A 15,396-nucleotide genomic window follows, 5' to 3' on the forward strand; every position below is an offset into this window, starting at 1 on the left:
ACCTGCACATTCCAAGCAGCTTGCAGCACTATGGCAGAATTGGGATGGTTGCTAAGGAACACGAAGACGAGATTTGTCAGGAGCTCCTGGCGAAAACCTTGCACGGGTCCCTGAAAAGACACGAGGTGCAGTATTTTGTTTTTCAAAGAGCCCTGAAAAGAAATGAAGGGCAGGGTTTTCTAACGAGCACTAAATGGTTACAAAGTCTGGAAGCAGGTTGACTGTGGGCAAAATGAGCACTCAATTAGCAGCAAGCATCACGCAAGAATTTTGATTTTCACATACAGCGGTTTGAAGAATCCCAAGCATCAGGAGGTCCGGACAATGTTGTACAGGATACTTGAAGATGTCATGTATGTGAGACGTGTACTGCACTTTTTCTGACAGGTTCAGAAGTGTCTCAATGAGGTCCAACGACTTCCTGCAATGACAGAGATCAGCAGCTTGTCAGAACAATGGCACGGCACCAGAACAGTTTCTTCTGCAAGAAAAACATTCGCTGACCAGTTGGCGATGTCACGATTGTCATCTTCTGGGAGTGCCTTCAGGATCTCCATGGACACTGGCCGATACTTGTAGTCAGTCAGGCAAACGATATCCGAGTTCTTCATAATTTGGTGAAACAAAGAAAGCTGCAAGCACAAACATTCATTTGTACACTATTGCAACAGTACATCAAATTTCTTGCAACAATGAAAGCGATAACATCTTAACGAAATTTTTTAAAAATTCTACGCACAGGAGCCACACCTGGCTATGAAGTGAGGCGTAGCGGAGAACTACAGATCAATTTAAACTATCTGAGGGCCTTGATTGTGCAGCAAAACAACACCGGGTGTTTTAGTTTCTCTCCTCCGTCGGAGAAATGGCCAAGGGGGCTAGGATCAAGCCTAAATCCTCATCCTTAGCAGCACAATGCTTTTTTAACCCCTGAGGCACCCCGGTGGGTGGAGCAGTAGAGCCTGCCCGCAGCAGATGGGGGAGGCAACACGAAATAGAGCACCTCCTCACTCGACCCTTCGTTTCCCTTCGCACATTTTTGAGGAGAGGGAGTGCAGCAGGAAAGAAAGCCGTCAACACATCAGCCCAAAAAAAGCTCTGCAGGCATCTTACGGTACAAGGATGCTTACAGGCCAACTGCAGCAAAAATTTTGACCTCTTAAAACTGGACTTTTCATGCAGTCTGAATTAAAATAAACATACAATAAGTTACAAAACATGACACCTGCAACAGGCACCACCACAAATAGGCACACCACAAGTGAGCAGCGGAAAATCAGCTATTTTGAAAACGAAATTGAGAAAACAACGAAAAAGCAGCATTAAGGAAGTGACACTGGAGCTGGCTGAGCGAGCAACAGAAGCAATGCCGGCTGCCCGTGCGGCTGTACAGGGAGAAGTATGTGGCGCAGAGCTCAAACAATTTGCCGCCCACCCAGCAAGCCTGCAAACCAGGCCAGCTGGGGGGTCACTTCCACTTCCCTGCTGCTTTTGCACCATGCTGGCAGGTGCAGCAGTCTGTGCTTTTGCACTGTGTTCAATGATAATAATTGATTAACTAGACATTTCACAAAACTACTAGGCTTAGTGGTACCAACAGCATGTTTAGACTAAATTTTACCAAGGTAAAATTTTACTGAAGTTGGCCTTTAACGGGAAGTGAACTGCAAAAAGCAGCTGTCATTGGAGGAAAACTTAGACAGTTTGCACAAATGATGCACCAGGATGCTACCTTTGGTTGCAGACTATGCAAACAAAGAAATGTAAACATAGCGGCATTCTTGGACAACTTCCATCAAAGTGTCTTGTTTTTTAAGGTAAAGGTTACCTCTATAGCAGCCCAGCCTAAATCCTCATTTATGCCATGCTGAAACAGGGTATAGTATATTGGAGGTGTTGAAGTCACGCAAGGTGCCGAGACATACTAAACACCAATGATGTTTGACCTGCAACCAGCTCATTTCTCCCCTGGACTGACATATATTCTGCGCTCGCTGCTGATGCCGCACACCGGTGAGCACTGGCCCCACACGTGGCACACCCACCTGCGAGTCTGGGTTCCTCCACACGCGGTACAGGCGCTCAGTGGGGAAGGGCTCACTGCCGAGACCTCTGCAGAGGCCGTGCCAAAGCAGCTTCAGGCCCTGTCGATCCTTCACGAAAAATCCGGGGAAGTCCAGCTCACTCACCACTTCTTTCCAGCTAAGAGTGGGCACCTGGAAAGATTGGAGGAAGGCTTAACAACCCACACGAAACCAATAGGCACCTCAAAAAATTTACTGAGGATACAGTCCCACAGGTACTGATACAGGCTTGTGGTCCCATAGATTACTTGGAAAGGGTGAGCCACGCAAGGAGGATAACAAGTCCAGCACACACGAAGCACCCTGCCATCAAGCCAGACCTAACAACATGCATAAAAAAAACATTAAAAAAATTGAAATTGTTGTTAATATTTGATCAAGACTGGGTTGACCATTTTTCCAATGAGTTAGAAATATATGTTTCCGTAATTATAACTAACGTGGCAATAACTAACTGAAAACTAGACATAAGAGATGCTTTGAATAGCTATTTTAGCTAGACTTCAGACAAATGAAAAATTTTGCTGAAAAATAAAAATTTGTGATATAACAACACTATCACACACATAAGAAACAGCCCAGAAAAGACCAGAGATGGGTAAAATGGCCCCTTTTGCACCTAAGCTGTCACAAGTTTCCCTTCATTCTACACCAAATGAGACTGTAGACAAATGAAAAAAAAAAGGAACAAGGAAAAAATTGAGAGGAAAAGAAACTAAGAGGAAACGAGATTAGAAACTTGGAGGAAACAAGATTACTTGATGCATTGCCTAAGTAAACCTGACTACCTGATTAGACGCCAGATAAATTAATAAATGTTGATGTTCACAAAACACAAGAGAAAAAATACCCTAGCGTATTAGTAATGCAGCCTTTTATCAGGGTAAGAATACCACAAAACTGCATGGTGTTTATCCAAACAGTGAACGTACCGGTGCTTTTCAACTTTTTTTGTTTTTGAGTGTAAACAGCGAGCTTACAAGGGTGGGGGGGGGGATAGGGGAGAGAGAATGCCCCTCCCTCCTCCTTCAAAAAATAGCAGTGCTGTATTGCATGATACGCCTAAGGAGCTGATTACTTGTAGATTAGCTATATAGAATCTCCCCTCTCCCTTGTGCCAGGGCCACACGTGTTATTCTGTTGGCACTGGGGCCTCTAACCTTTGGAGTGGCAAGTAATAAGTGATAATAAGTGGCAATATGATAAAATGGGGAGGCTGGGTCTGACTGAACAGTGAAAATATTTTACTTTTTTGCTTTCGACAATAAGCAAGAAGATTGCAATGACTGGTCGTAACTACGCATGCATCACAGCGCAGCACGCATCCCAAGTTCACTCCCAAGTCCCAAGAACCCACGTTGCCGCTTGCAGGCCAGAAAATTGTGACGAGTGACCAAGAGCGCATTAGTCCTTTGGGGAGCCCGCCGCAGCGCACCAAGTCTTGCATGACAGCTGAATGAACGAGTCCCTACTGCTCCCTGCACAATGTGACTGGTATGGAATGTCATCCCAAAGTAGCCTCACAGTAGCCTCACACCGCTTGGGAGCAGTTTCAGTACAATACTGCCTTTTGGAGCAGCATGGCGCCAAAAAAGCGGATTGGAGCAGTGTAGTGCAAATGGCACAGCCGTTCCACTCCTGACCAAGTAAGGGCCCAATCCGCCAAATGCCTGGGCCTAGCAAGCGCCCACCCCCAATATTTTGTGATTATATACAAATTTCCTGCGTTTCCTAGTAGCAGTTAGAATTGGACAGGGTTGTATTTTGTATTTTTCAGTACCCGTGATACGGTAAATATATGGATACTGTAAACGACTTCCTGTTTGGGAGTAATATTTCCCGAATTTAATTTAAACTGAAGCTCCAGAGCATTTTGCAGGCACTAAATTGTGGGATGCATGAGAAAAAGGAATACACATGAAAGCTATCTCATTTTTTAGATTCATAATATTTCGTTACAACTTCCTAGAAGGCCAGCATAGGCCATTGAGGACTTTTCAACCTAGCATTGTGACAGCAATTACACAAGAAACTACAGGGAGCAGTTCTCAAGAAAGACAAGTGAGCTACTGTGCCTGTGGAGAACTCTACACGCAACTCGTGACATTTTACCCTCCATACAAAGTACACAACTCATGCAGGCATGTAATTTTCTTGTATTCCTAACAAAACGTGGTTTTAAACTACAAGTAGTGGCATGAGAAGCTTTAATTAGAACGAAGTGTTTTCTTTGATTGCCGATCCTGAAGAGAAAAGACACTGCCAAAATATTTGTTAAGCTGGTGATATTTTGCTACGATTTTTCCCCAGACCCATTTTTTGATAACAAGGTGCAATCCAGGAAACTTAGGTCCTCGCAGTAATTAGACTGTTTAGAGTATCTATCGACCAAAGTCAATTTAACAGCACTTAACATTCCCCAGGATTGCCTCGGAACACGACGGCTGCTGGGAAATCCTTTTCAAGAGACTTGTCTCGGTATCAATTGTTCTGTCAAAGATGTTCCTGGAGTCCCGTCATTTTTTCAGTGACTGTATCAAGGATAAGTTTTTTTTTAATTTAGACTTTTCAAGAGAGAGGGGAGAAAAATTCAAATCGGAATTAAAACACGGATTCTACTTGTGGGCATGTGCGCGCCACAGTGGAGGGTAGCCCTCATTTCGACTACCTGGGGGTCTCTAATGTGTGCTGTAATCTCGTGTATGAAGTTTTTCACCACCATGAGAAAATAAAAAAGAACCACAGCAGTGCAGATGTGAACACACAACCACTTCATGTTGAGTAGCACAATGCCTCAGCCACTTGGCCACTGCAGCAGGTTAACAAAGCTGCCTGCCGTGGTGGCTCAGTGGCTAAGGCGTTGTGCTGCTGAGCCTGAGGACACGTGTTCGAGTCTCGGCCGCAGCGGCCGCTTTTCTGATGGAGGCGAAAAGCAAAAAACGTCTATGTGCGAGATTTCGGCAAACGTTCAAGATCCCCAGGTGGTCAAACTTAATCCGGAGCCCTCCACTACGGCGCACCTCATCGCCTGCATTGTGTGGGCACGTTAAGGGCACAGGGTAAGCTCTATACTTCCCATGTATTATTGCCCATTTTGAGGTACCTTTTTCTCGGAATCTATTAAAGGTACTTGCATAATGCATACATCATTGTCTTTCAAATTTTATGCTCTTTTAACTGTACTGGAATTATTAAAATCAGAATAAAATTATTTTTTTGTGAATTTTTTTTTCACCAGAGCCCAAATTTTCATTTTATTTGCGTATTGAAAATTATGTAACAAAAAAAAATGCTGCGTGCATATTTTCAATTCTGGCACAGTTGATGTGACAACTTATGTAATGATGATGATGGTTGGTTGAACTTGTGTAGATGACAGGAAAAAAACTCAGGTGGTTATCCTGGAAGATATAGGAAATAATGGTACCTAGTAAAAAAACATTGTTTCGAGATAATTGCATTTAAAGTAAGAAAAGAAGTGAAAAACAATACTCTTTTTCCACAAGGACCACTTGAGTCATTTATTTAGTAAGCACCAGCTTCATAATCACCATCGCAGTCATTTTTTCATGCAGCGCTGTTCGCAAAGTATCTTCACGTGTGGCCAACCTCTCTCAGCCACTCGGTAGTGGTGTTGCGCCCAGGGTTCAATCATGATTTCAAAATGTTGGCTCGTGCGATGCTATCATCATTGAATGAAAGAACACCATTCAATGTTGCAATCTTGAGAGTGTGAAACCCGACAAAGATTTTTTGGTGCGTGGCTCCGAAGCACAAATGTGGAAAAAATGTGCACAGCGTTTTTGGATTAACTTGGCTGAAAAATCAGCTATGCAATGGTTGCCAAGGAATTTCTTAATACAGCTGGTTCCAGAAAAGCATTTTGATCTGGAGCTGGAAGTTTCTTGATGGAAAAAATGACAACCCAGAGCACATTCTAAAAGGGCACGTGGTCACTTACTACTTGCTTACGGAAAAACTGTTTTTTTAAACAGAAATACGACTTTCTAAGAACAGTGTGAGTAATGGGAAATGAGCATAATGTAATGAACTTCTCTAATTGCTAAAAAAAAAAGTTTTTTTTTCTTAATTTTGCCTTACCCTGTGCCCTACAATGAAATGAATGAGGTTCACAAAGCTTAAGGCACACAATCCTCCTTACAAGGTCGTAGAGGGCCTGAATGAAGATGTCGATGTTCCAGGAGACCAAGCCCGTGGTGCCATCCTTGTCCCAACCGGGTGCATTACCGAGGCCTTGCAGCGGCTCCGAGAGGCCCGTGTGAGTGTTGGCCATCATGGACAGCACTCGGGCAACCATGCACGCCCCGGGTTCCCTGAGACCCATCTGCACCAGGCTCTGGCGACACTCCTCCACACTGCACACAAGACAAGCAACCCCATGTGCACCTGCTGACCAACAGAACCCACGGTTTTGAGCAGCAAGAAAGGAGCGGCATGCGACTGGGACCGACCTTGCAGTGAGTCCATAGCCAACTTCTTTGATGAGTTCGACGTGTGACAGTTCCATCTGGAAAGCGAAATGCACGTACGTATAAGGACACAACGCTAGAGACAATTATCTGAAAGGCACATTCGGTAGCCCTTACCGATTTTGACATGCTGGCTGATGGGTCGGACATCCCTTTTATCATCAGTGCATCAGAAGCTTCTCCGTAGAGCAGTGGTGCTAAGACTACAGGCACCCTGTCTTGCGGAAAGTCTAGGTAGGTGGGGAAATTACGAGCAATGAAAAATTTTATTAAAGATGGCACCAACAGTGGGGAGTGCCATGAAAGCATAACCAGAATGGCAGCTGTTCAACATCAGTCATTCCTGGTTGTACTTTGTCACGGTGGGTAGCATCAAAAATATAATTTGGTGAGTTATTACACAGCAGCAATCTGACCAAAACGAGACAGCTTTCGTTTGCCTGCTCTATGCCATTATTGGTGGTGTCGTTGACACTGTTTGCATGTAAGTTTTCTATCCAGGCAAATCAAGTAAATATGCCTAAAACTTCCAGCTTTTACTTCACATAGTATACACAATCATTTTGAGGCAGCCACGCATACAATGGAACAAAAATTTCAACATAAAATGAAAATTAAATATTAGCTTGGGGGAGTGCACAAGTAGCCTTCTCTATGCAATATATAAAGAAAAAAAGACATCAAAGCCAGCTGCCCAGATGCCACCACAGTTTGTAAAGCACACAGGGCGTCACACAGCAGAGGACAGGTGTTTGGTCAGCCTCACAGGCTAGAGAAATAAGCCATGCCTCCTACCACAGTGAAGGATCAAACAATAAAGTAGCTCTAAGTCCAATAAGTTGCAATCTACTAGCTTACGCCAGCTAAGCATGTGGACTGTGCAGTGGTGTCATCTCAAATACATTATTGACAAAAACCACAAAACGTCTTAACACTGGCCTTGCAAACTCACTAAAATAAGAGCTCAGCTCCAACCATGCCAAAATTAGCATCCTTGTAGTCCACTTGCACTCTGACTTGCCGGCAGTCGCCAAAGTTCTCAGAACAAGCCAAGTTACACTAAGATATCAGTGATACAAACGTCTTACGATAAAGTAAAATATCTATATCATCCAAAATTCGTGTCTTCAAAAACAATCCAAACAATCCCAAATACACAAAGAAAATGCGTATTCGCTTTCTCACTTGCACCTGCAGGTAACCCTTCTGTGCTGGGTTCTTTTTTGCCTTGAGGTTGCTGAGAATGCATTTTGGAAAGAGTTAAACAAGTGTACAGATATCTTTTGCTACTGTGTTAGCCACAAAGCATGTCAGTTTCTGCACAGCTTTCTCCACCTATAATACTGACTGTGCTCGGCCTTCCATATGCCGAGACCCACTGTACAGCTAGCATCTTTGCACCTCAGTGGTGTTGCCACCAGACTATGAACATATCAGAGCTTTGTAATAGCAGGGTTGCGCTATCTTCATAGAAAGCCCCCCCCCCACCCCCAACCCAACCACCCTTACCCTCGCCATTCAAAGATCCCACTTCGCTGCATCGAAGGCAGTCAAATAACAGATAGTGTACCAGCAGAAGCAGTAGGCAAAATGTCTCGGTAGGAAAACAGCACGGGGATGTTCCATAAAACAAGTTCTCTGGCTGCACTTTTTTAATTGAAAGGGACTGCATCCATTAATCAGGAGTTCATAAAACTCGCACACCTCTTTAACTTCACTGTGAGAGGAGGCGGTAGGAATAGCTATGCCATCCAATACACGGCAATGCTAGGCAATACTGTCGTGGTAACCAGGTGAACAGCAATACAGTTTAGCTCTGCCGTTCATATGGTCTGTTTTGTCCCAAACAGTACAAAGAATCTGCACCCCTTTGTCTAACGCCAATGACGGTTGAACGTGAAGCTTTCTCGTGACAGATTCCTTGGTTGCCATCGGCCTTTGGACCAACTCACAGACAGTGAGTCATCTGCACTTAGACTTTGACTCACATGCAATTTTGACCATTGATCGCTGCTTCTTTGACTCTGACCCTTCGCCATTAGATTTGGCATGAAGTCATTATACGGAGAGGTGCATGATTTTTCCCATCTCAATTTGCACGCCCATGCACCCCTCTCCACATTCAAACTACTTCGACCGTGTGGGGATGCCAAAATCAGATATATGTCGGCTTTATAACGCGAGGGACCGAGGTTCCATTCCGACCACTAGAAGCATTTTTTTCTTTCACTTATAACCCACGATCATCGTCGTCACAGAAAGTTGGCTTTCCTGCAGTGAGTTTTTGACTCCACATATGCCATCAGTGAGACATAGAAAGCTACGCTTTAAAACACTATGCTCAGAAATGGCACTGGCAAAAGCTGTTGCTTGCTCACCTTTGCGGAGGTTCTCAAAGAATGTCTCCTTCAATTCATCTGGGACACCAAAATTCTCAGAGTTCTTGCCCAATAACTCTATAAGCAAATGGTGGAGCACCTCAGGGGCACTGTCCTGAAGATCCCCGTCTTGCGAAGCCGAATCTGCGATACACACACACACACACACGCACACAAATAAAGAGAAAAATCCCTCCATATGAAAACCAGCAGCAGTGTTACCGATGTGGTAGCAGTAGAAAAAGAAAAGAGTAGTAAAAAGCCACATTTAGGCTGAGAGACATAACAGCAAGCATTGTTAGCAGTTCTAATTGCCCGCACGAAATACGAAGTGCCGTGTGTCCCAGCTAGGGCTCGCTGCTGGCAGGATTGTAAATAAGTAGAATCTCGATGATACGAATCTCGCGGGACCGCGAAAAATATTCGTATCATCCGAAATTCGTATGAACCAATATAGACCAAAAAATTGAGCGCTGAAAAAAGTTTTCGTTTATTTCTTTTCTTACTTTCGCGTGAGCAAATCCGCGATTTTTTCTGCTTTTTTTTAAACCCCCACGTCACAAAGCAGTCTTTTCTGGAGCGCGTGGCGTAACGCTTTGCCTAGCTTCGCGCTTGTCTCCTCACTGCCGGTGTCCAAGCTCGCTACACGCCGCAACAGTCAAGCGTGAACCGCATGGTGCGTTTTTGCACGCGATTCGCACGCCTCGTCTTTGCGCGCGCTGTATTTTCATGGCCGCATTGACGATTTAGCGCCCGCGGTATCTCCTACCTCGGTCAGAAAAAGACGCTGACGACTTGCGAAACGCTCGAGACAGCCCGCTGGCTCCGCCCGAGATGTTTAGGCTTAGCACTCGGGCAGATATTTTATGGGCGCTTTCACTAGCGGCGCGGATGGTGTGTTATAGTACCGTTTTCGCCAACGTTATGAGCTCCTTTACTGCACAAGAAACTTCGTGTCTGCCTTGAGCGGCATTTTAAAGAGCGGCTAGAAGCAGTCGTTCAAGCGGCCGTGCCATTTTGCGGCCGAAGCCGCCGCCATGTTGCCGCCGCCGGCCGCGGCACGCGCAGCGTGCGAGAGGTTTCGCGGCGCGCATGGGGCGTGCGGGGCGCGTTTTCGCGAGCAGAAAACAACAGCCCGGCCGTTTCTGGAGAAAGAAGAGTGACAAATGGGGAGAGAGAGCCGTCACTTGCTTGTTCGGCAGTCGGGCGCCTCGCCGGCTCCTTCGTATCATCCGCCGGGCCGCGCAGGTCCGTTCGTAACAGCCGAAATTTTTCCCATTGCAAACAATGCAATTTTGCCGGGACTTTTCAGAAATTCGTATCATCCCGAAATTCGTATCACCCAGAATCGTATCATCGAGATTCTACTGTAGTTGCAAATATGCACATCACTTGCATCTTCCATGGTTCGTGTCACCTTGTCCTACTGCCATGTAACGTCTATTTTCCTTAGATATGCACAGTACAATTGCTAAGCACTGTGCTTTGAGTTATTCTTACTCACTCCTGCAGCAATATGGAACACAATGATGATGGAACACAAGCTCTTGTAATGGGCGACAACAATAATGCCCCTGATGAGCCGAGAGCTGCTTCCAGCTTGTCGTGAGCTTATTCCAATTCAGGGCTGGACACACATACCTCAAAAAGCATTCCATAATACGACTATCACGATACATGTGCTAAAGGCCTAGGATACAGATACAGTCGACCCTCAATAATTCGAAGTTGCTTAATTGGGAATTTTCGGTTATTTGGAAGCGATATGTTGGTTCCAGCAATTTTGCATGCAATCCTATAGAAAATATCTTGGCCAATCTCCCTAAGCGGGTATGATTGGCTTGAAAAACACGTGCAGGGGACGGCGGTCGTCGCAAGGCATACACACACGAGCGCTAGGCATTTTCTTGGTTTTTGTTAACTGCCGGGCGGTCACTGCAAAACCCGCGCTCCTGTGTGCGCGCGGCAATTTCTTGGTATTTTTTTAACTGCGGACACAAAAATTATGATTTGCTAAACAGCTTCGCTGTTCAAAAACTGTCTTCTGTGCCATTAAAAATAAATTTAATGGGATACCCACACCTTCCAGAGTACTGCGGTATATTCAATACAGCGTAAAAGTACTTCACTACTGAGATACAAATACATCTTTCAGATATATCTTGGTACTGATAGTCAAGGGTATTTCTAAGACACTATCGAGATATTCTAGTATCACAATACTGCCCAGCCCTGCTCAAACTATACAACGCCAATCTCACGGAGGTATATCAGGTTTCAGATACAGTACAAGAATGCATAGAACTGGGTTTACAATGGGTAGCTTAGCACCAACTTCTAATTTAAAGCTTGCGATATTTGCAAAAAAAAAAAAGGCAAGGCAAATATACACCTTTCGAATCAACTGCCCTAACAGTTAACCTTCACTACTAAACAGTGAAAGGATGAAAACTATCGTAAAAACAAATTTTAGGCTTCTCACACTTTGGCAACTAGCAAGCAAACAGTAAATTACTCAGCAGCAACCAGAAGTGCAGATATTTTGGGGGGAACGAAATGCACCACAAGGACAAAGGTATTCACTAGAATACCATCTGTTACGAAGAATGACAAAATTTGGTCAGCACAACTTGGCAGTGCAAGCAACGGAGTGCAAACTAAAAAAATGTGCCAACTGAGGAGGCCCACCCACCAGAGTCGGTGTAGGAGCGCAAAAGGTCGGGAAGCTTCAGGCGGATGAACTGTGTGGCACAGTTGCTGAGCTCCGCACTGGAGGAGTGAAGCAAGCACGTGCCGAGCACAACTTCCTGCACACGGTTCAGCCGCAGCACCCGGCTGATGTGGGCCAACAAAAAAGGGCCCGGCCGGAGGCTCTGCAAGAGGAACAGAGGCCGCTCTTAGTGCCTGCGACCCCATAAGTGAACTGTGCTAGGTTCCGGTGCTTGTAAATAAGCACGTCCATCGTTTGCAAAACTCAGTGGTGGAATTGATAAACAGCTGCTTGAAGCAGTTGTTGGAGCAGGTAAATGGGATTGTAGTTCACTTTTATTTGCAGTGCAAGCACTATGTTAAGCCACACACTTCCCTAAAATGCAATAAACTGCTACGAAGAACTTAGACTCATTCAGAACACAGCAGCAGCAGGCAAAAGGTCTTCCGCAAGAACATGCAAATTAATTTTGATACGAGGGTCTGTCTAGGTTCACGTTCTTATAAGCCATACTTTTGCTCGTATAACCCACACAAATAATTGGTAAATCTTAAAAGTAAAACAGTGCATGAATTGCGTTTCCAAATGCAGTTCACCGCATTGAGCGGAGCGTCGTAAGTGGATGCATTGTCCCAGCCATCATGGCATTCTCTCTCCTGCTCTATTTTATCTAGCCTGCTGTCATAAGCAAAAATAAAATAAAATTTCACTGTTCTGCCTGGGCCAGAGCAGTATTCTATTCTTATCCCAATGCGCTGGCCATGCAAGGTCACATGACACCGTTCAAGGTCAGATGCCACACTGCAAAAGCAAGGCCATCGAAGAGGATCAGATAACAGGGGCCCTGGGTGGCACAAGTGAGAGGGGAGCCTCTTACAACCAAACAGCTATTTGCGAGTAATCAGCTCCACAGTTGTGCCTCGCCATACATTGAGGTTTTTGGCTGCATTTTTTTCCTTTCCAACTTAACGAGTGGGACGGTATGCTCTCTACGCCCAGCTAAAGAGCTCTATGACGACTTGTATTTACTATTGTTATCTCACTAAACGCTACTCAATTGCATGATGCTGCTTTTGTATGAAAATTGAAAGGTTGGTGTACACAATAAACTGTACAGGAGGTTGTGGGGATATTTTCGATTTGTTTTTCACAATGGGTACAACATTGGGGTGCAAGTTATATGCAGGGGCGGCTTATGCTCACAAAAAATACAGTAATTCTGCTTTTTAAACTGCACAGACACACAGGTGCACGAACTTCATTACAACGCAAAAAAACATGGTTTTCATAAGGCGAAAACAAATAAAAGAAAAAAAATCGAGGCTTGACCGCACCATACATCGTGACACAAGAATGAGTAGCTGCGCAAGGATATTTTCAGGACACACATTATATACTGAAAATCATAGGAACCATATACGATATCGTTTTTATTTTTGATGAGAGCAGTGATTTTTTTCTCCTGTCTTCAGGCATGTACTCATTTTGATGCAGATGTTGAGAAATTATTTACAAGCATTTAGAGAATCATGGCGCAGGGAGCTGCTCTTGTGCTCTTGGCACAATTCTACCAAGCATTTCACGTCGCTCACCCACAAAAGATTTGGCGCAAATAATAAAAGCTTTCTGGTATCACATATAACTCAGTAAGCACCAAAAATATGGCATACCTTTTGATGATGAAGGGGATTTTCAATAGCAAAGCACACAATTGACACAAAGTTAGGTTTGGCAAGAGTGGAACTGAATTCCTGGATCAGGTATTGGGTCTGTAAAAGGAGGTAAAACATTGTGTTCACATCTTTACAGTAAGAATCAGCTGCAAAAAAAAGAAAAAGCCATGACTTCAGCCTGTACAAAAAACCAAGCACCAAGTTGTCAAAGGAGATTGGCACTAGCATTGCATTAGGTTTCTTGGAACCATCCGGGTAAAAAGGCTTAGATGGCTCAGTTCTTGACTTCACCAATGAGCTAGTTTGTTTTTTACCACATGGCAATGGTAGCACTGGCACCAAATATAGGCTTGTTGGTTAGGTACATGTCATAGTACAGTAGACCCGCAACAATTCAAACTTGGATAATTCAAACAAGTTTCCAAATTTTGGTTGCTCCGCTATGTTTTCAATGTAATTTAAAGCAGCTCAATTCAAACTGCTCTACTATTGTGTAAATTCGGTTAAATCATACACTTTGGTTGTCCTTGCCGGAAGATACCGGCTGCATTTGTTGCTTCTAGCTGCACATTTGATTGATTGATTGTAGGGTTTAACGCGCCGACGCAACGCTGGCGATGAGGCGCGCCGTAGTGGAGGGCTCCGGATTAATTTTGACCACCTGGGTATCTTTAACGTGCGCCGAAATCTCGAACACACGGGCGTTTTTGCTTTTCGCCTCCATCAGCAAAGCGGCCGCCGCGGCCGGGAATCGAACCCGCGACCTCGTGCTCAGCAGCGCAACGCCTTAGCCACTGAGCCACCGCGGCGGGCTAGCTGCACATTTCAATCCTTATATCACTAACAGTGACAATTGAATGAACTGCCCTTGCTGGCATCGAAAACATTGTTTTGAACTCTCATGCAAAGACAAAGCAATCATCCATTCCTCATTTTTTATTCGAAGTGTGAATAGCACTTCAGTATTAAGTGCGAATGTTGTATTATTAAATACACGTGAATGTATTATTGCACCACACGGTATGTTGCCTGGAGTCCAACAGAATCCTGGGGTCCTTCAAGTTTGAGTTATCGCGAGTCTACTGTAGTAAGAGGGGCACCTAGCCGAACGCCCCTACAAGTGTCTTTGATTGAGAGTATTTTCGTTCAGTACCCCAAGTAGTGGAAAAAAGCAAAGGTGGAAGAATAATTAAGTTTTCGTTCAATCACCCGACGTAAAAGACGGGCTCCTCACAGCTCCAAAAGGGGAAAAAGCCTCATATAAATGTTAAGTGCCATTAATCACTGCCACCAAGTTCAAGACCAATGAGTGCAATTCCCAAGGGTTGAGCCTACATAGACATAAACCTGCGACATGCAATAGCAACACTTCGCAGTTTCAAACCTGTAAAGCGTTATTTCGAAGGAACCGGCAGGGACACAAGATGCGGGCACAGCTGAAAAGTGTGGTGCGCTACCAATGTGCAGGCACATGTGCAAGAACCGACGAGAGCAGAGGGGGCAGGGGGGAAAAGGACGACTATGCTCCACCCTTCTCGCTTAAGGTATGGCAGTGATGGATGGCTCTATCTGCATTGTACATTGCCAACAATACACTACACTGATCAGCCTGCATTCATGGAGATGGCCCCAGAACTGACAAAGTGAAGTGTCCCAGTGTACTTATCAGCGCACTTCACATTGTTTCAATTCAAGAACAACCTGGAGAAGAAAAAAAATAAGAAAAATAGTCTCACCTGATGGAAATCTTTTCCACTACTTTTACCATCGCCACTGAAGTCAACGTGGGAAAACAGGCAACGAAGCAGATGACGCTCTGCCTCAAACCCGTGAAGGGCGACAAGCTGCACACACAGAAAGGTGAAACAGCGTTAGACAGGCACGTTTATAGGCAAGGGATAGACAAAAATAAAGAGCCTCCAATAGCTCATCAGCCGGAAAAAAAAAAAAAAAAAAAAAGTTCCTTTATTTAAGCGTCATGTTCCTATGATCTGGTCTTCACATGCTAAAAAAATGCAAGATGACGAACAACCATGTCACGAAGTTGCAATGCTGCATAAA

At 44.6% G+C, this 15,396-nt stretch overlaps 1 protein-coding gene across 6 annotated transcripts in view; it reads right to left on the reverse strand.

The window, feature by feature from the left end:
* Nucleotides 1-15,396, reverse strand: part of Not1 (CCR4-NOT transcription complex subunit 1) — an 86,315-nt gene that overhangs the window by 61,727 nt on the left and 9,192 nt on the right. For all 6 annotated transcript variants that reach the window (XM_077686614.1, XM_077686618.1, XM_077686613.1 and 3 more), the window contains exons 2-12: nt 15,072-15,179; nt 13,333-13,431; nt 11,645-11,825; nt 8,953-9,096; nt 6,692-6,804; nt 6,557-6,612; nt 6,247-6,460; nt 2,046-2,216; nt 505-632; nt 286-421; nt 3-110 (exon numbers count right to left, since the gene is read on the reverse strand). In XM_077686614.1, coding sequence (XP_077542740.1) covers nt 3-110; nt 286-421; nt 505-632; nt 2,046-2,216; nt 6,247-6,460; nt 6,557-6,612; nt 6,692-6,804; nt 8,953-9,096; nt 11,645-11,825; nt 13,333-13,431; nt 15,072-15,179 — 1,458 coding nt within the window. The remainder of the gene's footprint in view (nt 1-2; nt 111-285; nt 422-504; nt 633-2,045; nt 2,217-6,246; nt 6,461-6,556; nt 6,613-6,691; nt 6,805-8,952; nt 9,097-11,644; nt 11,826-13,332; nt 13,432-15,071; nt 15,180-15,396) is intronic.

The sequence above is a fragment of the Haemaphysalis longicornis genome, unplaced genomic scaffold (assembly GCF_048455015.1).
Source record: "Haemaphysalis longicornis isolate Haplotype H1 unplaced genomic scaffold, Haemaphysalis longicornis Haplotype H1 scaffold_1, whole genome shotgun sequence".
NCBI classification, from domain to species: domain Eukaryota; kingdom Metazoa; phylum Arthropoda; class Arachnida; order Ixodida; family Ixodidae; genus Haemaphysalis; species Haemaphysalis longicornis.